This window comes from Pyrus communis, chromosome 10 (genome assembly GCF_041283825.1).
Source record: "Pyrus communis isolate YQ-2024b chromosome 10, ASM4128382v1, whole genome shotgun sequence".
NCBI classification, from domain to species: Eukaryota; Viridiplantae; Streptophyta; class Magnoliopsida; order Rosales; family Rosaceae; genus Pyrus; species Pyrus communis.
Window position 1 is genome coordinate 18,793,059 of NC_142574.1, and position 25,563 is coordinate 18,818,621.

A 25,563-nucleotide genomic window follows, 5' to 3' on the forward strand; every position below is an offset into this window, starting at 1 on the left:
TTAATGTTGCAGCAAAAGTTTTCTGAGCCCTTAGTTACAATTGTATGTCCGGGATACGAAATTCCAAATTGGTTCGTACATCAAAATGAGGGGGCTTCAATAAATGTCAAGCTTCCTGCAAACTGGTTTCGAAAAGGTTTCTTGGGATTCGCTGTATCTGTTGTGGCATCCGGACACCAAGATCAATCGGGAAAAGGTTTCTTGGGAGTCGCTCCATCTGTTGTCGCATCCGGACGTCAAGATCAATCAGGTATGCAGTTTGAGTGCAAGTATAATTTCAAAACTGAAGAGGGTGAAAGTCATGGAATCGATTGTCCTGTCTTTGTCCCGTGCAAGGGTGGAAATGGTGATGGTTGCACTTTAGATTCAAGGCACGTGTTCGTATTGTATAAAGACCTTGAATATGAAGAGCGAGCAAAATGGTCCTCGGATTTTTACTGCCGTGTCACTGAGGTCTCTGTTCACTTCGAAACGAAACCTTTCCAGTACAACTATACGGTGGAAAATTGTGGAATATGCCTATTGTATGCCGAAGATGCAGAGAAATTAAAATTTGAAGTCATTTCGCGACAAGAACAAGATGAGTCTGCAGCAAGTGGGAGTGTTGATCCTGAAGCCAGTGGAAACAACTAATCTGAGGAAGCAAGTGGAAGAGATGGCTCTTGATGAAGAAAGTGGAAGCGATGAATCCGAGCAAGCAAGTGGAAGCGATGAGTCAGAGGACGAAAGTGGAAGTGATGAGTCGGAGGAAGCAAATGGAAGCTGCTTGGGAGTTGCCCTCTTAATCGTCTATTGAATGAGTTCTTTGTAACCACTTTTCGTTCTGCAATTTATTTGTACTTTATTTTGTTACAAGTTCTTTTTAACCACTTTCCGTTATGTAATTCATTTGTCATTTATGTTGTAATTAATCTACGATGGTTATGAGGACAGTTCATGTATAAATATTGTACTCATGTACATTTGAGTAAGTTTCGATCTTGGAATCCCTAGTGCTTTCCCTCATGGCTGCTTCTTCCTCTTCTTCTCTTCCTCCTACTCCAAATATTGCCACCCTTGTTTCTGTCAAACTAACAGATACCAACTACCTTCTATGGGAAGGTCAAGTCAAACCTTTACTTCGTGCGACTTTTACGGAACCTGTTCTCTCTCAGATTGTTGGTCTTGCCACATCCCAAGCTATTTGGGAATGTCTGGAGCAAAACTTTTCTCCAGACAACGTCGATGTCATTCCCATTTCACTCACTTTCAGATTGACTCGTTGAACAGTAGTCATCCTCATCATCAACGTCCATGTCATTCCCATTTCACTCACTTTCCTCTTCTTAGTAGATCTCCCGAACATTTTGGTACCTATAGTTTAAGGAAATAATTCTAATCCGCACAGAATCGGGTCCCAAAGGCACCCTTAATTATTGTATTAGTTTCTTTCATTAAGAAATAACAACTGAAGTGGAATTATTGGGTTCTGTTTTCACCAAATTCAACATGCAGATATAAGTTCTATTGAAGTTTATACCAAATTCATATGAACATTTCCAAGTAATTCATACATAATTAACTTAAAAATAAACAATTTTTTTAGCAAATTGGGCTAAAACGCCTGCTCTACAAAAAAAATTCTTTAAATACTGATTTCAAGCAATTCAGTAACTAAATGCTTAACTTAGAAAAAGACTCAAATTTCAGCAATTAGATTTCTAACATAACTTAAACATTACAAATTTAACTAATTAGATTCATCCAGAATATAGATTTTCACATAATTTCAAAAGGGTCTCTTTTAATCACACAATTTGAAGAAACAAAACAACCAATACATACACGATCACAAAGCTTAATAACAGAACAGAAATTTTAGACACGATATCAGCCCAACCAATAGACCTTCCCAGAATCTGAAAAGCGTTTCTATAAATCCTGATCTCAAGGCAACCCAAAAGCTGAATTCTTAGCTTAAAAGCCTTAAATAAAGATGCAAAATTTTACTTTTTGGAAATGCCATTACCTGAAAGCTTAAGCAAAACCCATGAATCCAACCATGCAAAAAAATGCAAACTTTCGCATCGGCAGATCATTCATAACCCAAAAATCATATCTTAAGCAAAACTCATGAATCCAACTTAAAAAGGCCCAAATCTAAACCCACCAAGAGAAATAAAATATCAAAAACAGTTCATCGTCTCTCTTTGCATTTTAAATCATATGGTCATGTGTTTACTCGAATGAGAAAAAAAAGTAAACACAGAACTTATGAGAGAAATTCAAATAGTAGGGCTAGAAGCCAGCAAGAGTATGAATTTATATACTGACAAAATAATGACCTTGGTATTTCACAAACTTTGCATAAGCTGATCCTGAAGGCACAATTCGAAGCACCAGTCTTGAAAACTGCAAATTACCAACAACTTGTTAGAGCGGTAAAAACTCTATATATAATGCCTGGTTTCGACACTGTAAAAAATAATATAAAAACAGAGCGATCAATTTTCATCAGTAAACATACCCATAACCGTAATGTCAGCCCCATACTTCTTCAGCAAAGCGTCAACATTAGCTATAGCCTGTAAAAATAAAATAAAAATCAAACTTTTTACCTGGATCATCACACAATGGCAGCCACAAAAAATACCCAGATAAAAACTGAATGAAAAAATTATCTGTCTTGTGCCCTCGGAGTGATAGGGTTCCCATAGGTGATGAGCAACAGAAGCATGATATACAACGACCCAACGCCGAATTATCATCCAATTATATTTTACACAGGTAATAAATATTTTATATCTATACATATAAAAAAATTCAACTGACAACAGCACCAAATCCAATTCGAATCTATAATGCTATGATAAAGAACGAAGTAAGAGTTAGTTACTATAATCCCAGATTCTATTGGTGTCATTACCTCAATCTTGTACTCGATCATATACCAAGGTATTGAAGCTAACATTTTTAATCTAAAAGCCTAGAAATCATAAGAAAAACAAATGTTGAACTCACAGTAATCTCAGCCAGCAATGACCTCTGTATACAAAATTCCCCAAAAAATATAAATTAATACATAGTCCATAGTCCATAGTCCATAGTCCATACTCCATACACAAATCAACCAACAAATAAACGAAAAAAAAATCTTTTTCAATTACTTTCTCATCAACCAAATTGGGAAATGATTAATCACCTGTATGGGGAATTTCATGGCCAAAGCCTGACACGATCTCCCATAATTTCCTCAAAATTCATTTTTCTCACAATTTATTGGAAAAATGCAGAATTTGGATGGATTGTGGTCCTTACATACACAAATGCAAATTTGGATGTTGTAAATCCACTGGAAGATCAGGCTACCAATTCAAATTCAAAACACAACAACCAAAATTAAACACAAAATTCAGAATTCCCAACACAAAAAAAATCCAAATTAAACACAAAATTATGGTGCTTTCAGATATAGCTTACAAAGGCGAAAAACTGAAATCTTCTGAAATGCGGAGAAAGAGAGAGAAAATACAATTGGGGTTGAATTTTACCAGAGGTGTTTCGGAGGAGGTGCAAAGAAGAGGAGATCGGCGAGAGACAACTTGAGAGCAACGGTGGTTTAGCTTTCTAAGAAAGAAAACGGGAGAGGAAACATGCACCAACATACACAAAAAAGGAAACAAAAGTGTTAGACATACCGACCTTTCACTGTGCTAATAACGAAAACTGCAAGGCTAATTCAAACCAGAGATCAGATGCAGTCCACTCCTGAAACCAAAACCATCAATCAATTCCAAAAAAATGAAAATATTGAATTCAACTCACACAAAACGAAAAAAGGAAGACAGACAGATTGCAGACCCTTTCCATTTGGCAAGTAATGCCAATTATAATAGAAGTATGCCTAAATGACAAAAGCCTAAATCCTATAAAAACAGGAGTAGAGGAAATGGGCTCAATACAAAAATTTAATGACCAAATAAGAATAATGAATCCGTTAAAGTACGAAAGTTTAGGCATTCATCAATATTCCGACTTGAACAACGTTGAATTTAGCATTCGTCTTCTGGCGTTGTCTAGATTAATTCGTAGAGAGTGAGTGAGGGCTTAACAATCAAATCCATGTCTTTTACTGCAAATTTATACGTAAAAATCATTAGAAAAAAGGCAAAGTGAAAAATAAAGGAATTGAAGAACTTAACGTAGAAACTCTAAAACAAACCCAATTAACCCACATGCCAATCCAACCAAAATCAAATTGAAAACCTTTCAAGCTTCACATTACAAATCATCAACAAACAAACAAAAGGAAAACCAATTCAACCCACATTCCAATTCAACCAAAATTCAACAACTTTGCCCGAAATTAGACCAACAGAAAGAGAAATTGGGGAAAGGGGGAAAACCCACATGCAATGGGAGAGAAATAGAGAGAGATTTTTAACTAACTTACCACTCTGTTGGAACTTCGAAAACACGAACTCTAGCACCAGATCCTCTTGCGCTATTGACTATGGAGTTGTGGTTCAAAGAATCACAATTAATCAAGCCTCCCTTTAAAGAGAAACAAAATTTAGAAGGCATTTGTTTGAGTAAAGATGCAAACCTTCCCCTTTTTGACTTGAATGATAAGAGTTTGTGACATAACCCATTCCGAACACTATAGCAGCATGTTCCTGTCTGCTTTTCCCTTTTACTGACTTCCATAATTATCCCTGTATGCACCAAAAAAACATAAATGACAACCAATGTGATAGGTTACAATATCTGAACTCACTATTCTATTGCAGGCAAGGCAAGAATGCTTACCAGCTCGGCTTCCTGCACCTTGACAACACGCAGAGAAATCAAATGTTTCCCTCGCGCTGATCTCTGGAATATGCACGTCATGTTGGCTTACATAAGCTGAGGTTTTCTAAGAAACAAACTCTTCTAGTCTTATGACCATTGTAAGTTTGTAAGAGCATTCCCAATGGGGGCTTTATCCTCCTTGAGGCTACCACATTTGTAGCTCTAACGAAAAATTTCATCTCCAATGGGCTGGAAAATGGGGTTACATCCACCACATGGGCTAGCTATAAAGGGCAATATTGTAACTACACCATCTAGAGATATTACTTAGTGGTTAAGAAATCTGTTAGTTTGTTGTATTTGTTTTCCTTAGTAGTTACAAGATACTAGTATATAAATACTAAAAGTGTAACATTATTCCCTTATGAAATGAAATCATATTTTATCAAATATGGTATCACTGGCCTTTTGTTCTCACGACTTCTCTCTCTTCGATCCAAACCTTCTCGTTTCTTTCTACGATCTTCTTCTCTGATTTCTTGATTGATTCTTCGATCGTGTTCGAGTTCTTCGATCTTCAATCATCAATCTTTGCCAATGGCAACCTCTGCATCTCCTTCCTCTGAATTGGCTTCTCCAGTTCATCCTCTTCCAACTGCACCTCCAAACCCTAATTCTTCAATCTCTGCCTCAATCACGATCCAAAACATTGGATCCATGGTGCCAATCAAGCTCACCACCACCAGTTACTTGACCTGGAGTGCTCTCTTTGCTCCAGTTTTTCGTCACTACAATCTTACCAATCTTATTGATGGATCTATGGCAGCACCGCCTCAGTTTCTTCTTGATTCTTCGGGAAATCGCATCCTCAATCCTGCCTATGTCTCTTGGTATGAGAATGATCAAAATATTCTCATATGGATCAACTCCACACTCTTTAAATCCCTAATTCCCTATACAATTGGTGTGAATTTAACTCGTGAACTTTGGGCGAAATTGGAATCAAGACTTGCCACGGCTTCTCAATCTCGCATGCATGAGCTTTGTTCTCAACTTCGTAATGTTAACAAAGGTGATTCCACTGCTGCTCAATATCTTCAACAAAATGAGGCAATTGTTGATGCCCTTGATGGTGCTGGTTCTCTGGTTGAAGATTCAGGTTTGATCTCTGTCAGGTTTTTCCCCTGAATATGATTCATTCGTTGATGCTATACAATTTCGACTCGAATCTACAACAATTGATGAACTACATGGTCTGCTTCTTAGGAAAGAGATCCAGTTGGCTAATCACAAGAAAATCACCTCTGAATCATCATCTTTTCAGGCTCTCAATACTTCTGTTGGTATTCTTCCACTTCTTGCACCAAACTCTAACCCTCAGGCGTTTGTTGCTTAGGCTCCTTCTACCTTCAACAATCAAGGTCGTGGAGCGGATCACACTTACAATCGTGGCAATTTCACTTGTGGAAATTACATATCCTATAATAATCAAAGATCAAACAATTATAATCACCAGAACAACAACAATTAGCGTTATAATCGTGAAAGTCGAAATAATTTTTCTTCATACAACAAGAAAAATTCTTGCCATATATGTCATCAATTTGATCATGAGGCTTGTGATTGCCATCATCACATAAATCCAGCCTATGGTGGAAAACCCTCTCATTCAGCAATGGTTGCCAACGCCTTATCTTCAAATCCTACTTGGATTATGGACTCCGATGCCACCTCACACATGACCAACTCTTATGCAACTTTGCAAAATCCGGAAGCTTAAACTGGTCCGAACAAGTGTACATTGGTGATGGAAAATGTTTGCCCATCACTCACTCTGGCTCTACTGTTTTGAATACTTCTACTAGTGCTTTTAAACTCAATAAAGTCCTATATGAGCATGATTTGAAACATAATTTTCTCTCTGTAAATCAATTTTTGATTGATAATCAATATTATCTGCATCTTTATCTCTCTCACTTCACTGTGAATGATCTTTATTCGGGGATGATGCATTTTAAAAGACCTGTCTAGCACAGTTTTTATCCATTCCTTTTTTCCTCTTCTACAATTGGTCATCATAAAGCACTCACTGCATCAGTGAAAGCTTCAAGAGATGTTTGGCACCAACGATTGGGTCACCCCTCTATCAAGATTATCAATAAGCTTGCCTCTCAATCTTGTATTTCAGTTTTATCTCATATAAATTAGTCATTGTGCATTAGGAAAATGTTCTAGGCTTCCTTTTGTCTTAGAAAATTGTACAACTAGCAAGCATCTAGAACACATTCACACAGACGTTTGGAGACCATCACCTATAGCTTATTCTTAAGGTTTTAAGTACTTTATCATTTTTGTGGATGACTATACTCGATATTGCTGGTTTTATCCTTTGAAATGCAACTCTGATGTACTGTCCACTTTTATGCAATATAAGTCTCTGGTTGAAAACTCTCTGTGCACAAAGATTGTTGCTCTAAGGTCCGATTCTGGTGGAAAGTACTTGAGTACTCCTTTCTCAACTTTCTTGGCTACATATCGTATTCAACATCAACTCACTTGACCCCACACCCCTGAGCAAAATGGGTGTGCAAAACACAAGCATCGCCATTTAGTTGAAACTGTTTACACTCTTTTGGCAGCTTCTAAAGTACCTCACATCTACTGGGTTGAGGCATTTCACATAACAATCTATCTTATTAACAAATTGTCCACTGATAGGAGCATATTCATGCGACTTAAATGGCTTGTTCTCGTGCATTTACGTTATGTTTCTCTAGTTATTTTAGTCCTTTATGCTTCTTTTGTGTGTTTTCAGGTTCTAAGGGCAAGGTATGCAAAAGGATGCCTCTTGGAGCCTTTTGGAGCAAATTAGAGATTGGAATGGATATCATATGCTTGGAGCCAAGAGGATGGACGAAATTAAAGACTTGAAGTAGGAAAGTTAAATCCTAAAAGACCTCATGTTTAAGCATCATTGAAGACTCCTACGCATTTTAGAACACAAAAACAACATTCCTTGCAACCTTAGGACATTGTCGTGTGTTTCCTTGTGTCTACCTTCCTTGTCATGCAAGGAAGGGCTTTGTTCCCTATTTTAAACACTTAAAGCATTCATTTATCATATCATTCACTTATCACTTCCATTCACTTATCACATATCATTCATTTATCACTTAACAAACCATTCACTTATCACTTCCATTCACTTATCACTCACCACATATTATCCATTCACTTATCACATATCATTCATTTATCACTTAACATATCATTCATTTATCACTTAACATATCATACACTTATCATAATCATTCACTTATTCTTTCATCATTCAACCACCAATTCAACACATGCATCTTCAAACATATCAACCCTACAAGCACATGCTCCCCCTAATCCCTTGCCGTGCCTTCCTCAACCATTTCAACCACATTCTTCCACTTTGTCTCTCATCATTTCAGCCACATTTCTAACTCACATGCATCACATTCATTTCCAAATAACAATCACTTCAAATGCCATGCATTCACATGCATTTACACCACCAAAAACCCTTTGCCGTGGGCTTTCAATGCCTTTCCAGCTTTCCCTTTTATTTTCCAGCTTTCATTCTTCACAATTTCAGCCATTACACATGCATTTCAAACCTTTCAACACCCTTTAATCATCTCCCTTTAAGTTATGATTTTATTTCCTAACCCTACATGCATTATTTATTAGCATCTTCACATGCATTCACACACACTTCACACAAACAAACACCCTTGTTGCCGTGAGTTCCCTACCTTTTCAGCATTCCATTTCATCATTTCACCAACAATTCAGCCACATTCCACATGCATAACCAACCTAGTGTCACTCCCATTCATTCCCTTTAATTATTTAGCCATTATCATACATTTATTCTCCCATAAACAACCCAACAATGCCGTGAGTTCCCACTCCCATTTCCAGCTTTCCATAACTTTTCCTAGTTGTTTTATTACATACATTCCCCCTTCATTATTCCAAACACATGCACCCATAATCATTCATCCCCTCCTAGCTGCAATATTCCCTCTTTTGTTCCCCCCATTTCACCTATAAATAAGCATCCAACACTCCTCAAAATTCATTCACTCTTCCATACAAATTTCAGTCACAAACACCAAGCAACAAACCCCTTGTTGCCGTGGGTTCTCTTCATTTCCAGCATCATTTCCTTCTATTTCCACCACTTCCCAACCCTCCAAACCACTCCTCATCCATTTCCATAATCCCCCAAACCTCACCTTAGACCTTGTGCTACAACAACGAGGAAGAAAAGAGTGCCTAAACGTTCATACAATTCAAGTTTGAGTTGTTGGAATGTTTAGGTGTTTCTTTGATTTCAAACTTATGAGGAACTAAACCCCCTTTAGCTAGGGGGTGATTCGAAACTATGTTTATATTTGCAATATGAATTGATTACTTTTGGTTGGAATTTCATAAGTTGTGGATTCAATTCGTTTAACTGTTTGATTGATAACGTATTTATGTATGTTCATTGAGATTGCAAGCTTAATTTTCATGCATGAATATGATGCTTATAAACAATCGCGTTAAACGAATTCTTGGCATAAGTTTCATGCGTATTCCATAGTAACGAATGCCTCGTCAATGTTTATGATTTCCGTTGGACTTAATGATCTTTGTTGAATGTCTCTATCATGCGTATTCCATAGTTAGGGACTTTGATTAAGAATAATTTGGTTGTAATGCGTATTCCATTCAATCCAATGAATCTAGGGAAATCTGAAAGTTAATTTAAGCGAACCTAATTAACTTGGAGCATTGAGTTTCATAATTTATCGAAAGACCAACCGAAAATCAATCTTGTATTGCAAGTGTAACATGTGTGGAGAAGAACCCCTTGGCTATTCCATCATCCATATTTTCATCACATTCATATTTACGTTTATTCGTTTTACAATTTGCTTAGTTTATTAACTTGTTTTGTTATTTCAATTTTCGTCAAATCAAACTTCCCCCCCCTTATTTTGTTAAGTCTTAATCATTTGATTTGTCTTATTTTATGTTTTTAAAGTATTTGGAGTCTTTTGAACTTGTTTTGAGTCTTTTAAGTTTGTCTTAGTGTTTTAAAAGTTAGTTTTATTTATTTAAGTCAAGTGTTTAGCATCCCTAGTTAATCCCCGGTTAGAACGATCCCTACTTACATCATTACTACAATTGTCACAAATAGGGTTTAGTTTGTGTGCGTATAAATGTCGCATCAAATTTTGGCGCCGTTGCCGGGGATTGGCAAAATTGCTAATCCCTTGTCTTGAGTCTTGTTTAAATTGTTTAGTTTCTATTTTTTTTTTAATTTTTGCACCGTGTGTATGTGTTTTGTTTTTGTGCCGTGTGTGGCAACTTGTTTTCTTACTTGTGCCAAGTCTATTAAGTTGGTTATTTGTCTTGTTTACTTTTGTGTGTAGGTACTAGTTTATGACCCGTAGCTCACAACTTGTTCGTGAGCATATCTCCGACTTTGACGGTGATTTCGAGAGGACTTTGAGAAGGAACAAGAAATTGCAAGAGTCTAATCCTCCTAGTCCCGAACCTGAAGTAGAAGAGGAAGCCCCAGATTGGGTTAAAGAAGAAGTACCAAGCATGGCCATGGACAATCGAACCATCAAAGAGATTTCTGCCTCGGGTTTGGCCAATGCAGCCCCTCTTTACATTCAATACCCCGAGGCTGCCCAAGGCAAGACTGATGAATTCGAGTTGAAGTCAAGCTTGTTGCACCACATTCCGAAATACCATGGGCTTTCCATGGAAGATCCCAACAAGCATCTCAAGGAGTTCGAGGTTGTTTGTTCGAGCATGACACCCATAAATGTTGATGGGAACATTCTGATGATAAAGGCTTTTCCATTCTCTCTTGTGGAAAAGGCTAAGGATTGGCTTTATGAATTGGCACCCGGGACCGTTACTTCTTGGGAAAGCATGAAGAGAGCGTTCTTGGAGAAGTTCTTCCCTACTTCAAAAGTCATTCTCTTAAGGAAGAAAATTAGCAGAATCCAACAAAGTCAAGGAGAATCTTTTCCGGCATACTACGAGCGTTTTAAAGCCCTTGTTGCATCATGTCCTCAACATCAAATGAAGGAGGAGCTTCTCCTTCAATACTTCTATGAGGGCCTTCTTCCCATTGAAAGGCAAATGCTCGACGCTTCGGCGGGAGGTGCATTGGTGGACAAAACACCTATGGCAGCCAAGACCCTAATTGCAAACCGTGCTCTAAATGCACAACAATATGAAGGTGTTGGGCAGAGAGACGCCCCACGGCCACATCATGTAAATGAGGTAAGTTCTATTTCCGAATTACAATCCCAAATGGCTAACCTTCAATCTATGTTGTCGCAGTTTGTGGAGGGCCCCAAAGCGCAAGGAGCTACAATCTGTGGTGTATGCTCCATTCAAGGGCATCCATCCTAGACATGCCCTCAATTAATTGAGAACGGAGGGTGGGAATCTGCCAATGCCATGGGCTATGGGAATCAAAACCAACCAAGGAACGACCCATATTCTAACACATATAATCCAGGTTGGAGAGATCACCCAAATTTCAGATGGAGAGATGCACAACAACCTGCCCAACAAAGTGGATTCCGACAACCTCCGGGTTTCTTTCCAAGGCCAATGGCACCACAACCACCTCCTCAAGCACAATCATCCCAAACCAACTCAGGTACGTCTATGAATGATGATAAAACATATCAATTATTAACCACAATGGCGCAGGGAATGCAGACCCAAGCAAAGGAGGTGAATGAACTAAAGAAACAAATGGGACAAATGGCCGAATTTTTGGGACAATTTCGTGAGAATGGTAAGTTACCAAGCACTACGGAGGTCAATCCAAAGGGTGGCTTCGAATCTGCAAAAGCTATCACCCTAAGAAGTGGAAAAGAAGCGGGAAGCAAAGCACATGAATCTGCCCAAAACAAGGAAGATGAGCAATCCGACCCCACGGCGAGTGTAGCACCACCCAAGCCGCAACCATCTAAACCTTCCCATCCGTCCATCTCAGGTAATGTTGTCCCAAATGTTGTGATTTCGAACACTAATCTGCCCAATGTTCCTTTCCCTCGCAGATTTGCACAATCAAAGAAGGAAGAAGCCGAGAAGGACATTCTAGAGACCTTTCGGAAAGTTCAAGTCAATATCCCGCTCCTAGATGCCATAAAGCAAGTGCCCAAATACGCTAAGTTCTTGAAGGAATTATGCACTACAAGGAAGAGGGCGTCACATAAAGAGGTAGTAAGGGTAAGTGAGAACGTTTCCGCTGTTTTACAAAGAAAGTTACCACCAAAGTGCAAAGATCCAGGTAGCTTTACAATCCCTTGTATTATTGGTCAAACTAAGTTCGAACATGCTATGTTAGACTTAGGAGCTTCAATTAACGTCATGCCATACTCTATTTATGCTTCAATGAACCTTGGTGAATTGAAAAATGATGGTGTGATTATTCAGTTGGCCGATAGATCTAATGCCTATCCAAAGGGCGTATTGGAAGATGTCTTAGTGCAGGTGAATGATTTGATCTTCCCGGCGGATTTCTATGTCCTTGAAATGGAGGAAACCACCCATGCTTCATCCTTGCCGATTCTTCTTGGGAGGCCATTCATGAAGACGGCCCGAACTAAGATAGACGTGTTTAAAGGCACTTTAACAATGGAATTCGATGGGGAAGTGATTGATTTTAATATTTCTGAAACTATGAGATATCCCGTTGATGACCATTCTTGTTTTTCCATTGATGTTATCGATTCTTTGGCGCAGGTATACCTTGAAGAATTGAACGATGACGCCCTGGAAACAACCATCACTAAGGCCATAGAGCGCAAAAATGAAGGATTTTGGCCAATGCAAGGCCACGGCAAGGAGGAGGAATTCTTTGCCATGGGTTCTAGTGAAGAAATAATTGAGGTTGTGGCAGCCCTTGAGTCATTGCCACAACAATATGGTAAGGTTCCACTCTCACTTTCAAATTCAGTTTCCACTAAGATGCTACCTTCTGTTGTTCAGGCACCATCGCTTGAACTTAAGCCGTTGCCGGACCATTTGAAGTATGTGTTTTTGGGAGAAGGCGAAACATTGCCCGTCATCATTTCATCAAGTCTCACGGCAATGGAGGAGGAGAAGCTTGTGAGGGTGCTGCGAGAGCACAAAACGGCCATAGGGTGGACTTTGGCCGACATTAAAGGAATAAGCCCTACCACATGCATGCACCGTATACTTCTTGAGGAGGGGACTAAGCCATCCCGAGAGGCTCAACGCCGTCTCAACCCTCCGATGATGGAAGTGGTGAAGAAGGAAATAATCAAGCTTTTGGATTGCGGAGTGATCTACCCTATCTCCGATAGCCGTTGGGTCTCTCCAGTTCAAGTCGTTCCCAAGAAGTCCGGAGTAACTGTTATCAAGAATGATGAGAATGAGCTCGTGCCTACACGCATTCAGACTGGATGACGGGTATGTATCGATTACCGGAAGCTAAATGCCATGACTAGGAAAGATCACTTTCCTTTGCCATTCATCGACCAGATGCTCGAAAGGTTAGCCGGTCATGCTTTTTACTGTTTTCTTGATGGATACTCTGGATATAACCAAATTGTGATAGCCCCGGATGATCAAGAGAAGACCACATTCACATGTCCCTTTGGAACATGTGCTTATCGTCGCATGCCATTTGGCTTATGCAACGCACCGGCCACTTTCCAAAGGTGTATGGTAAGTATATTTTCCGATTTTGTTGAAAAGATCATTGAGGTTTTCATGGATGATTTCAGTGTATTTGGGAGTTCATTTGATAATTGCTTAGATAATCTGACCTTAATTTTGAAACGATGTGTTGAAACTAACCTTGTCTTGAATTGGGAGAAATGTCATTTTATGGTGAAACAAGGTATAGTTTTAGGACATATTGTTTCAGAAAAAGGAATTGAAGTAGATAAATCAAAAATAGACCTTGTACGTCACTTACCCTCTCCTACTTCGGTTAGAGAGGTACGTTCGTTTCTTGGCCATGCAGGGTTCTATAGGCGTTTTATCAAGGACTTCTCCAAGATGTCCAACCCTCTTTGCCGATTGCTTCAAAAAGATGTGGCATTCAAGTTTGATGAAGAGTGTAATTCGGCATTTAACCAACTCAAGGAGAAGCTAGTCTCGGCCCCCATTATTGTACCTCCAGATTGGAGCCTTCCGTTCGAGCTCATGTGCGATGCATCCGACTATGCATTAGGAGCTGTTCTAGGACAAAGAAGAGACAAGCGGCCGCATGTCATATACTATGCCTCTCGGACTCTCAATGATGCCCAATTGAACTACTCCACGACGGAAAAAGAACTTCTAGCTGTGGTTTTTGCTTTAGATAAATTCCGTTCATATTTAATTGGTACTAAAGTAATCGTTTATTCTGATCATGCAGCTTTGAGGTACTTGCTCACGAAAAAGGAAGCAAAGCCGAGGCTTATCCGTTGGATTCTTCTTCTTCAAGAATTTGATATTGAAATCCGGGATAAGAAAGGAAGCGAGAATGTAGTGGCTGACCATTTAAGCCGAATGATCCACGAGGAGCATGAACATGCCGTACCTATCCCTGAAACTTTCCCCGATGAGCAGCTGCTATCCATTGAGGTAAGTGAACCATGGTATGCAGATTTAGTGAATTACTTGGTGGCTAAACAATTTCCAAATGAACTAAACAAGCACCAACGTGATAAGCTTAAAAATGATGCACGTTTCTATGTTTGGGATGACCCTTATTTGTGGAAGTATTGCTCAGATCAAATTGTACGTAGATGTGTGCATGATTCTGAATTTCACTCAATTCTAAGCTTTTGTCACACATATGCATGTGGTGGTCATTTTGGCACACAACGCACTGCCCTCAAGGTTCTAGAGTGTGGTTTTTATTGGCCGACTATATTTAAGGATGCTAGAACCTTTTGTATGTCTTGTGATCGTTGCCAACGAATGGGTAACATAGGTACCAAGGACCAAATGCCGCAAACCCCTGTCTTTAATGTTGAAATTTTTGATGTTTGGGGCATTGATTTCATGGGCCCTTTCCCTCCATCTTATGGTTTCACTTATATCTTGCTAGCCGTTGATTATGTTTCTAAATGGGTGGAAGCAAAAGCCACCCGTACTAACGATTCTAAGGTGGTTGCAGATTTCGTGAAAACTAACATTTTTGCTAGGTTTGGAATGCCGAGGGTAATCATAAGTGATGGAGGGTCTCACTTTTGCAATCGGACCATTGAGGCGTTGCTAAGAAAGTACCATGTCAACCATAAGGTCTCCACACCTTACCATCCTCAAACAAATGGCCAAGCCGAGGTGTCTAACCGAGAAATCAAACAAATTTTGGAGAAGACCGTTGGACCAACAAGGAGGGATTGGAGCTTACGTTTAGATGATGCACTGTGGGCATATCGTACGGCATACAAAACACCCATTGGGATGTCACCTTTTCGGCTCGTCTATGGTAAGCCATGTCATTTGCCCGTAGAGTTAGAACACAAGGCACATTGGGCCGTGAAGACTTTCAACATGGACATAGATGCAGCGGGAGTTCATAGGAAGCTCCAATTGAATGAACTTGAGGAGATTCGGAATGAAGCCTATGAGAATGCCCGGGTGTACAAAGCCAAGACCAAAGCATTCCATGATAAAATGATTCGAACCAAGACCTTCACAGTTGGGCAGAAAGTGTTACTTTTCAACTCTCGCCTACGTTTGTTTCCTGGTAAGTTGCGTTCTAAATGGATTGGCCCGTTTGTTGTTACTAACGTTTTACCTTATGGTGCAGTACAAATCAAAAGTTCAAGGACGCAGCAAGAATTCAAAGTGAATGGGCATCGATTGAAGCCCTATTACGAGACGTTTGAGGAGCATGTCGTGGAGGAGGTACCCCTCCATGCCGTGGAACCTAGTCAAGCTTAAACGGAGGTACCGTCCGGCTGCAAGACGTAAAAGAAAGCGCTACTTGGGAGGCAACCCATGCATTCAACAAAGGAAGACTTAGAAAGCACTCCAATTCCAGATTCCTAAAAACTCTTCTCTTTGTTGATATTTCGTTTCTGCCTTGTTAGGTTGTTTAGTTGTTATTGTTTGTTTGTTTATTAATTGTGTGAGTCTATGATTGTAACATTAAGAAAATGTTTTGTTTATTGATAGGCACTGCTAAACAAAGAAAGATGGAGCCTTCACAAAGGACGTTTACTTGAAGCCCCACTACTGGGAAAAACTCTCGGAACGGAAGGCATCGGAGCGGAAGGCGTCGGAGCGGAAGGCATCGGAGCGGGAGCATTCCAGGCCCCAATACTTGGCCAAACGCTGGACGAGCCAGGAAAAATGTGCCTCTGGAAGTAAGCCGAAAGCCTTTGACGGTCACTTTGACGGTCACTTTGCATTCGAACATTGGATTCTTGCAGCTCATCAAGCTTCCTCTTCATGCCCGTCGAATAGTTGTTTGCAAGCACATGCAAACTTCTATTCTCATACTTCAGCTGCTTGATCTCTTGCTTGAGACTTTCCACCTCAGCCATCAATGATTCCACCTGACGGGAGCGGGCAAGCAGGCGTTGGCCCATATTGGACACAGAGCTCGCACACTGAACACTAAGTGCGAGGGACTCTTGAACGGCCAACTCATCGGACCGTCCTGACAGCAGCCTACTATCTTTTGGAGTGAGGAGGTTCTTAGCTACTATTGTAGCTGTTGTGGCGTCCTGCATCACGGAGTCTTCACCTGTGAGAGGACCGTTAGAAGAAAAGAAAGAAGGGCGCCATACGTTACCTTGACGCGGCGCGCCCGTATCACTGCTAAGGCTCAATTCCAAGCTAAGGTTCGATGAGTTTGCCATTTTCAAAAGTGTTCAAAGAGAAGGGGAGGATGAAGTTAAAATTTCAAAGGGCCGGAGATGATTTTCAAGAATGGGAATTCTTCAGAGTGTGTTTGTTGTGGTGATCGATAGCTCTATAAAAAGCCAAGGCGACGCGTCCACCGATTCAAGAAGCCAGAATTTCCGGCGTAATTTAGGCGACGCTCGGCTTTTCAGAAGGCGCGTTCAACTTTGTCAAAAGATTTCTTCTTTTCAGACAACACGTGGAGGCCATAATCGCAACTACACATCTTTTGCCGACAAGCGCAAAGTTCGGCGACGCTTTCTCTGCTTTTCAGAAAACGCGTGCAGCTTTGTCAAAAGGAGCCGCATCTGCACTACCACGTGTCATTCAGAAAGCGAAGGGGCGTCGTTCAGAAATCGAAGGGGCGCCTGCTCAGAAATCGAAGAGGCGTATTCAAAGATCGAAGAGGCGCCACTATTTCAAAAAGACGGATTTGCGGGATCAAAACGTTTGTCGACAAGGGTAAAAAGTACCACCACTTGCTATTATCTCTATATATGTCGACCTTCATTTTGTTTTTGGCAAGGTAAAACCTGAAGAAAATGCCCAACTCTTCCTCACCTCTGAGGGAGCACTCCCAACAAAGCCTTTCGAAATACTCAATTCTTTCTTCTTCCCCAAAGATGATACCAGATGCCTGGAGTACAGATGACCCAGGAGGAAACGACGGATTGAAATACGCTGATTCATTCACCGCTTCTTCAAAAGCAAAGGTATCTCATATCATCAAGGTCAAAAGCAAAAGTATCTCATATCATGCTTTTTCCCTGTCTTTTTCTTTGTCCTTGTTCTTACTCGCATGGCAAAGTAAAAGAAGCAATCAGCCGGCACTTGGAGTCAGTCTTCCGATCTGGAGCCAACTGCCTGGAACCTATTCCTGATTGCTTACCTAGCGTTGCTCTCGAGTAGTCATCTTCAACGGTTGATACACTTCCAGAGAAGGGACCACTCCTGCACAGATTGAACAAAGAAACAGATAAAAGGGATAAGCTCAGACCTTCGGGGGAGACCAAAAGAACCATCCTGCTGCCCAGTTCAAGAAGTAGCACAAAGGAAAATCAACGATGGGCAGAAACCAGTTCAAGAGGAACCCCTGTGGAATCAACAACATCAAGCCTCAATGAAATCAACAAGGAGAAGATGGAATTTACATTCCACAACCAGATTTGCGTCTCTAAACTCTTCTCTTTGTTATTTACATTCTGCCATGTTTAGTATGTTTAAATGCTTTTTGTGTGTTTACTTATGCTTTGTATGATTTTAAGCTTAAAACATTGGGGACAATGTTTGATTTAAGTATGGGGGGGTAACTAATGTTGTTAATGCAAATTCGTGGGATTTTATCGCCCATAACTTCAAATGTTGTTCCTTACTGTTTTAAGGTGTTTTTAAGTTGTTTTAGAGTGTTTTAGTATGTTTTGTTTTTTATAACTCCGAAAATACCATAAAAATTTGAAAAAAAAAAAAAAAATTGTTTTGAAAAGCCTAAAAAGAGTGTTTTGAGTCGTTTTTGTGTGTTTGTGTCTTAGGGTACCTTCCAACACAATAACGAGGATTTGGTTTGTAATTGCATGACTGTTAAAAAGAGTTATAAACATGGATGAAAGTTTGATTTACTCTTGGTATATGCTTGGTTATGGTTATAATGTATGACTTCACATGCAATCATAAAAGAAAAATTCGTTTTTGTAACATGCTTGAAGGAAGGAACTCAAACAAACGCTACAACCCTGAGAGACTTGAGCCTATAACGTTCTTTGGAGAGTATAATCTGTGATTTCTTGTTTTCTAAAGTCGTTGCATGATCTCATTATTCCTTGCTTGGTTACTACTTAGAATGCAATTGTATCATGATAGAACTAAATGCTAGAACTTATATTCGTTTCATTCAAAGCATGATATTGATTGCATAACATACAATAAGATGAAGTTGTTAGTCAAGCCAAAGCCAAAAAGCCTATCCCTTTTTCACATGTATTGTAGGATTACCCCTTTTGAGCCTTTTCAAGCTTATTTTCTTTGTTAACCCCTTGTTCTTAAAGGATAGTGAAGCATGACTTAGAATGAACTCCTTTTGATCAATATACTGCAGAAAATAAGTGTGGGGGAAGATAATAGGGCACGGCCAAAGAATGAAATAAAGAAAAAATTGTTGAAAAGAAAAAAAAAAAAAAAAAAAAAAAAAAAAAAAAAAAAAAAAAAAGTGAGAATGATCTCACAAGCATTGGTTATTGAAACTAGGGTCCAAAAGAGTGAATTTGACCCTAGTTGTTTCATGAATCTTCCCTTGTGTTTAAAAGTTGATTTCTGCCATTAAAAGTGAGTTTAAGTGTAAATTTCATTACTTCGCTTTCTATTACCTTTGTTTCACTTTACCTTTCTTTGTTAAACCATTACCCTTAGCCCTGTTACAACCCTCAACTTCTATCTTGATGTTATGTATTCAATATGTGGAGTTTGGAATTGATATGAGCTTATGGAATCACTGGTTCTCATTCTAAGTAGTAACATTCCATTCATGAGATCATATACATGTTAATAATTCCAGAAAATGCTTTCCTTGTTATAACATATGTGAGTGTTCGTCTACATGTTTACATCAATCTTCTCACATATACCTAGTGTAGGGAGTGTAGTCAGAAAATCTGTGTGAAAAACGAGTGCATATCTTGTAAAGATTTGAGCAAATTCTCTAAGGCATGTTACTACATTCAAAACATGGTTTTAAATGCTTAATTGTGAAATAATATGTGGTGACTATGAGTAAGAATGTACTTAAGTGTAAAGATGACTAAAATCTGTGGGAATGATGATTTTTAACGTGTCATGTGCATTGGAAATCCCTAAGACGGTTGTTGGAAGGTTTAGGTTGTGTTTTCCTTGTTTTGTTTCGTTTGGTTTTGTTTTGTTTTTCTTTCTGTTTTGCTCGAGGACTAGCAAAAGATAAGTGTGGGGGTATTTGATAGGAGCATATTCATGCGACTTAAATGGCTTGTTCTCATGCATTTACGTTATGTTTCTCTAGTTATTTTAGTCCTTTATGCTTCTTTTGTGTGTTTTCAGGTTCTAAGGGCAAGGTATGCAAAAGGATGCCTCTTGGAGCCTTTTGGAGCAAATTAGAGATTGGAATGGATATCATATGCTTGGAGCCAAGAGGATGGATGAAATTAAAGACTTGAAGTAGGAAAGTTAAATCCTAAAAGACCTCATGTTTAAGCATCATTGAAGACTCCTACGCATTTTAGAACACAAAAACAACATTCCTTGCAACCTTAGGACATTGTCGTGTGTTTCCTTGTGTCTACCTTCCTTGTCATGCAAGGAAGGGCTTTGTTCCCTATTTTAAACACTTAAAGCATTCATTTATCATATCATTCACTTATCACTTCCATTCACTTATCACATATCATTCATTTATCACTTAACAAACCATTCACTTATCACTTCCATTCACTTATCACTCACCACATATTATCCATTCACTTATCACATATCATTCATTTATCACTTAACATATCATTCATTTATCACTTAACATATCATACACTTATCATAATCATTCACTTATTCTTTCATCATTCAACCACCAATTCAACACATGCATCTTCAAACATATCAACCCTACAAGCACATGCTCCCCCTAATCCCTTGCCGTGCCTTCCTCAACCATTTCAACCACATTCTTCCACTTTGTCTCTCATCATTTCAGCCACATTTCTAACTCACATGCATCACATTCATTTCCAAATAACAATCACTTCAAATGCCATGCATTCACATGCATTTACACCACCAAAAACCCTTTGCCGTGGGCTTTCAATGCCTTTCCAGCTTTCCCTTTTATTTTCCAGCTTTCATTCTTCACAATTTCAGCCATTACACATGCATTTCAAACCTTTCAACACCCTTTAATCATCTCCCTTTAAGTTATGATTTTATTTCCTAACCCTACATGCATTATTTATTAGCATCTTCACATGCATTCACACACACTTCACACAAACAAACACCCTTGTTGCCGTGAGTTCCCTACCTTTTCAGCATTCCATTTCATCATTTCACCAACAATTCAGCCACATTCCACATGCATAACCAACCTAGTGTCACTCCCATTCATTCCCTTTAATTATTTAGCCATTATCATACATTTTTTCTCCCATAAACAACCCAACAATGCCGTGAGTTCCCACTCCCATTTCCAGCTTTCCATAACTTTTCCTAGTTGTTTTATTACATACATTCCCCCTTCATTATTCCAAACACATGCACCCATAATCATTCATCCCCTCCTAGCTGCAATATTCCCTCTTTTGTTCCCCCCATTTCACCTATAAATAAGCATCCAACACTCCTCAAAATTCATTCACTCTTCCATACAAATTTCAGTCACAAACACCAAGCAACAAACCCCTTGTTGCCGTGGGTTCTCTTCATTTCCAGCATCATTTCCTTCTATTTCCACCACTTCCCAACCCTCCAAACCACTCCTCATCCATTTCCATAATCCCCCAAACCTCACCTTAGACCTTGTGCTACAACAACGAGGAAGAAAAGAGTGCCTAAACGTTCATACAATTCAAGTTTGAGTTGTTGGAATGTTTAGGTGTTTCTTTGATTTCAAAGTTTAAATTTAATTCTCTTTGTTTTGTACGTATAAGAGTGGAAGAGAAGAGTGCCTAAACGTTCATACAATTCACGTTTGAGTTGTTGGAATGTTTAGGGGTTTCTTTGATTTCAAACTTATGAGGAACTAAACCCCCTTTAGCTAGGGGGTGATTCGAAACTATGTTTATATTTGCAATATGAATTGATTACTTTTGGTTGGAATTTCATAAGTTGTGGATTCAATTCGTTTAACTGTTTGATTGATAACGTATTTATGTATGTTCATTGAGATTGCAAGCTTAATTTTCATGCATGAATATGACGCTTATAAACAATCGCGTTAAACGAATTCTTGGCATAAGTTTCATGCGTATTCCATAGTAACGAATGCCTCGTCAATGTTTATGATTTCCGTTGGACTTAATGATCTTTGTTGAATGTCTCTATCATGCGTATTCCATAGTTAGGGACTTTGATTAAGAATAATTTGGTTGTAATGCGTATTCCATTCAATCCAATGAATCTAGGGAAATCTGAAAGTTAATTTAAGCGAACCTAATTAACTTGGAGCATTGAGTTTCATAATTTATCGAAAGACCAACCGAAAATCAATCTTGTATTGCAAGTGTAACATGTGTGGAGAAGAACCCCTTGGCTATTCCATCATCCATATTTTCATCACATTCATATTTACGTTTATTCGTTTTACAATTTGCTTAGTTTATTAACTTGTTTTGTTATTTCAATTTTCGTCAAATCAAACTTCCCCCCCTTATTTTGTTAAGTCTTAATCATTTGATTTGTCTTATTTTATGTTTTTAAAGTATTTGGAGTCTTTTGAACTTGTTTTGAGTCTTTTAAGTTTGTCTTAGTGTTTTAAAAGTTAGTTTTATTTATTTAAGTCAAGTGTTTAGCATCCCTAGTTAATCCCCGGTTAGAACGATCCCTACTTACATCATTACTACAATTGTCACAAATAGGGTTTAGTTTGTGTGCGTATAAATGTCGCATCATCCACTGCATCAAGATCATCTCCTTGGGAATCTCTGTATCATCGAGCACCAAACTACAATTTTTTTCCTCAAAGTTGGATCCCAAGAGTAAGGCATGTGTATTCCTAGGCTCCAGTTTGAATCATAAAAGTTACAAGTGCCTTAATCCTGCAACCAACAAAATGCATATCTCCAGGCACGTTCTATTCGATGAATCAAGCTTCCCATTTCACCATATATCAACCTCTTCACCTACTTCTCCAAATTTAAAACTAGTTCAAGATCAACCATTTCATCCATCTTTACCTTTACATTTACTTCTTCTCTTGCACCTGTTCATACCAATTTAACCTCACCTCATTCATCTTCCTCTATTCAACCTACCAATTCACCTGTCAATTCCACCAATATAACTTCAAGCTCTTCAATGGCAATCTCACAACCCATCACCACCAACCTTATCCAACCCATTAACACTCATTCAACGCAAACAAGGTCCAAGTCTAGCATTTTCAAGCCTAAAGCCCTTACTACCACTAAACACATCCTACCCTCTCAACTCTCAGTGGATTATATACCTACAACTTACCTTCAAGCTTCAAAGTTCTCTCATTGGAGCCAAGCAATCCAAGAAGAAGTCAATGCCCTTATCAACATTAGCACATGGTCTCTTGTCCCTAAGTCTTGATCACAGAATATTATAGGATGCAAATGGGTTTTCAAATCAAGAGAAAGCCCGATGGAACTACAGACAGGTACAAAGCCCCGCTAGTTGTAAAGGGATTCAATCAACAGGAAGGTCTAAACTACATTGAAACCTTCAATCCCGTAGTCAAACTAGTTACTATTAAGCTTCTACTCACTATTGGAGCTTAATATGATTGGTTTTTAAACCAACTCGATGTCGGCAATGCCTTTTTACATGGTATACTTACTGAACCAGTTTTCATGTAACAGGCTCCTAGTTTTGAAGATTCAACTAAGCCATTTCATGTCTGTCAGTTGCATAAATCCTTGTACGGTTTAAAACAATCTCCAAGAGCTTGGTATGAGAAGCTTTATGGTGCTCTTCACTCTCTTGGCTTTGTAGGCTCTAACAGTAACCGTTCTCTATTTATCAAAAAGGTTCCAGATGTGGTTTTCATCCTATTCTATGTTTATGACATTTTGGTCACATGTCCCAATTCTGCAGCCTGTCAAAAAGTGATTCAGCAACTTAGCTCCACGTTTCCAATCAAAGATCTTGGACCTCTACATTATTTTCTTGGACTTGAAGTTAAAAGATCATCATCAGGCATATTCATATCTCAGACCAATATATCTTGGACCTATTATCCAAAGCCAACATGACTGGGGCCAAACCTTGCGGTACACCACTCAACATCTCTAAACTTGATCATGAATCTCCATTACTTGAAAATATTTCTGAGTATCATTCATTAGTTGGTGTTCTTCAATATCTTACATGGACAAGACCAAATTTCAGTTTTACAATCAACCTTGTATGCCAATTCATGCATAACCCAATAATTTCACACTTTCAGGCAGTTAAGCGAATCCTAAGGTACCTTAAGGGTTCTATTGATCTTGGTTTATGGTTCTCCTCCAAGTGTTCCACCACTCCCACCATCACAGCTTTCTTAGATGCTGATTAGGCCGATTGTGCTCTAGATAGAAGATCAACAGGAGGTTATTGTGTTTTTCTGGGAAATTCATTGATTCGTTGAAGTGCTAAGAAGCAACCAACTATAGCACGATCTTCCACAAAGGCAGAGTACAGATCTCTTGCCAGCACTGCGTTTGAGATTACCTAGATATGCAAACTGTTGGTTGATATTGGCTATTGATTGCCTAGTTCTCCTCAACTTTGGTGTGACAACATTTCTGCCATATCCCTTGCCAAGAACCCTATTTTTCCATGCTCGGAGAAAGCATGTGGAAATAGACTATCATCATATTCGGGAAAAAGTCTTGGCAAAACAGATTTATGTGCATTTTATTTGTACTTAGGATCAGGTGGCTGACATTTGTGCCAAGTCTCTTTCCAAGTCAAGATTCATGTTCCTCCGTGATAAACTTCGACTTCAAGTCCCTCAGTTTAGTTTGAGGGGGGATATAAAGGGCAATATTGTAACTACACCATCTAGAGATATTACTTAATGGTTAAGAAATCTGTTAGTTTGTTGTGTTTGTTTTCCTTAGTAGTTACAAGATACTTGTATATAAATACTAAAAGTGTAACATTATTCCCTTATGAAATGAAATCATATTTTATCAAATACTAGCAATTTCAATTCTTGGGTAGCAAAAAGTTAGGCTACATCTAGCCCCATATAGAGCCCAGAAACTTGTCAACACAAAGTGACTAGTGAAATAATCAGAACGTACACAAATGCGCGTATTCATAAAATTTATCACAAATCACTATCAGCTCATGAACCAATTTCTCGAGGCAGTACATCACCAAGTGGGACTAAATTATCATCATCAAGTACTTTATTTAAAACACAGGTTAGTTTTCTCAGATTTTCTGAAGAATACTAAAGCTTTTCAATTTTGGTTGTGATTCCTTACTAGAATACTGATTCTTAATCACATTGCTACCAATCGATGATTTTACTGAAGAAAGCTCTGACTTGGCTCAGAAAATAGACCCACCAAGTATTACATATGGAGGAAGGAGGATGAGGAGAGAAGCCTTTGATATGGCTGCGACAGAGAAGAAAGACGACGTTGGAGGAGGGGAAATTGGTGGAGTAAGTGGAATTGAAGAGGCAGTCGAGGAAGGGTTTGGAAGATGAGGTGAGGAATGAGAGGTGTGGTAAGGAAGATAGAGAATTTTACTCTATGCATTTTCTCTATGCGTCTTCTCTCTAATGGATCTTCTCAGGGTGCCTTGTCGTTTATTGGTTGATTGGAAAAATTGTTGTATTATTCTCTCTTCCATGCATATTCTATTTTCTCACATTTGTTGAAAAAGAAATCAGCTGGTGGTTTGTTTGGCAAACTATGGTGTTGATCATGTTGGGGTTCAATGGTGAGATTCTTGTCCATTGTGTCCAGTTATGGGTTTTGCTATAATCTTGTAGGACTTCCAAATTTTCATTTCTCTTAGGAGTTGTCTTAATTGTTTTTTGTTTCTAATAGTTTTTTACCTTTTTGTTAGGCTATTATTTCATGTCCCCTTTAGCTTATTGTATATTTATTTTTTTCTTCTTTAATATATTCACAATAATTCTACGATAGCAATATTGTTGTGGAA

At 38.8% G+C, this 25,563-nt stretch overlaps 2 protein-coding genes across 10 annotated transcripts in view; one reads left to right on the top strand and one right to left on the bottom strand.

Moving 5' to 3' along the window:
- LOC137729348 (disease resistance-like protein DSC1) overlaps positions 1–986 on the top strand; it is a 96,645-nt gene extending 95,659 nt beyond the window's left edge. For all 9 annotated transcript variants that reach the window (XM_088677923.1, XM_088677921.1, XM_088677922.1 and 6 more), the window contains one exon: positions 13–986. In XM_088677923.1, coding sequence (XP_088534049.1) covers positions 13–633 — 621 coding nt within the window. In that variant the 3' untranslated portion in view covers positions 634–986. The remainder of the gene's footprint in view (positions 1–12) is intronic.
- Positions 1–25,563, bottom strand: part of LOC137727698 (protein HIGH CHLOROPHYLL FLUORESCENCE PHENOTYPE 244, chloroplastic-like) — an 89,307-nt gene that overhangs the window by 47,566 nt on the left and 16,178 nt on the right. The gene's annotated exons all lie outside the window — the stretch shown is intronic.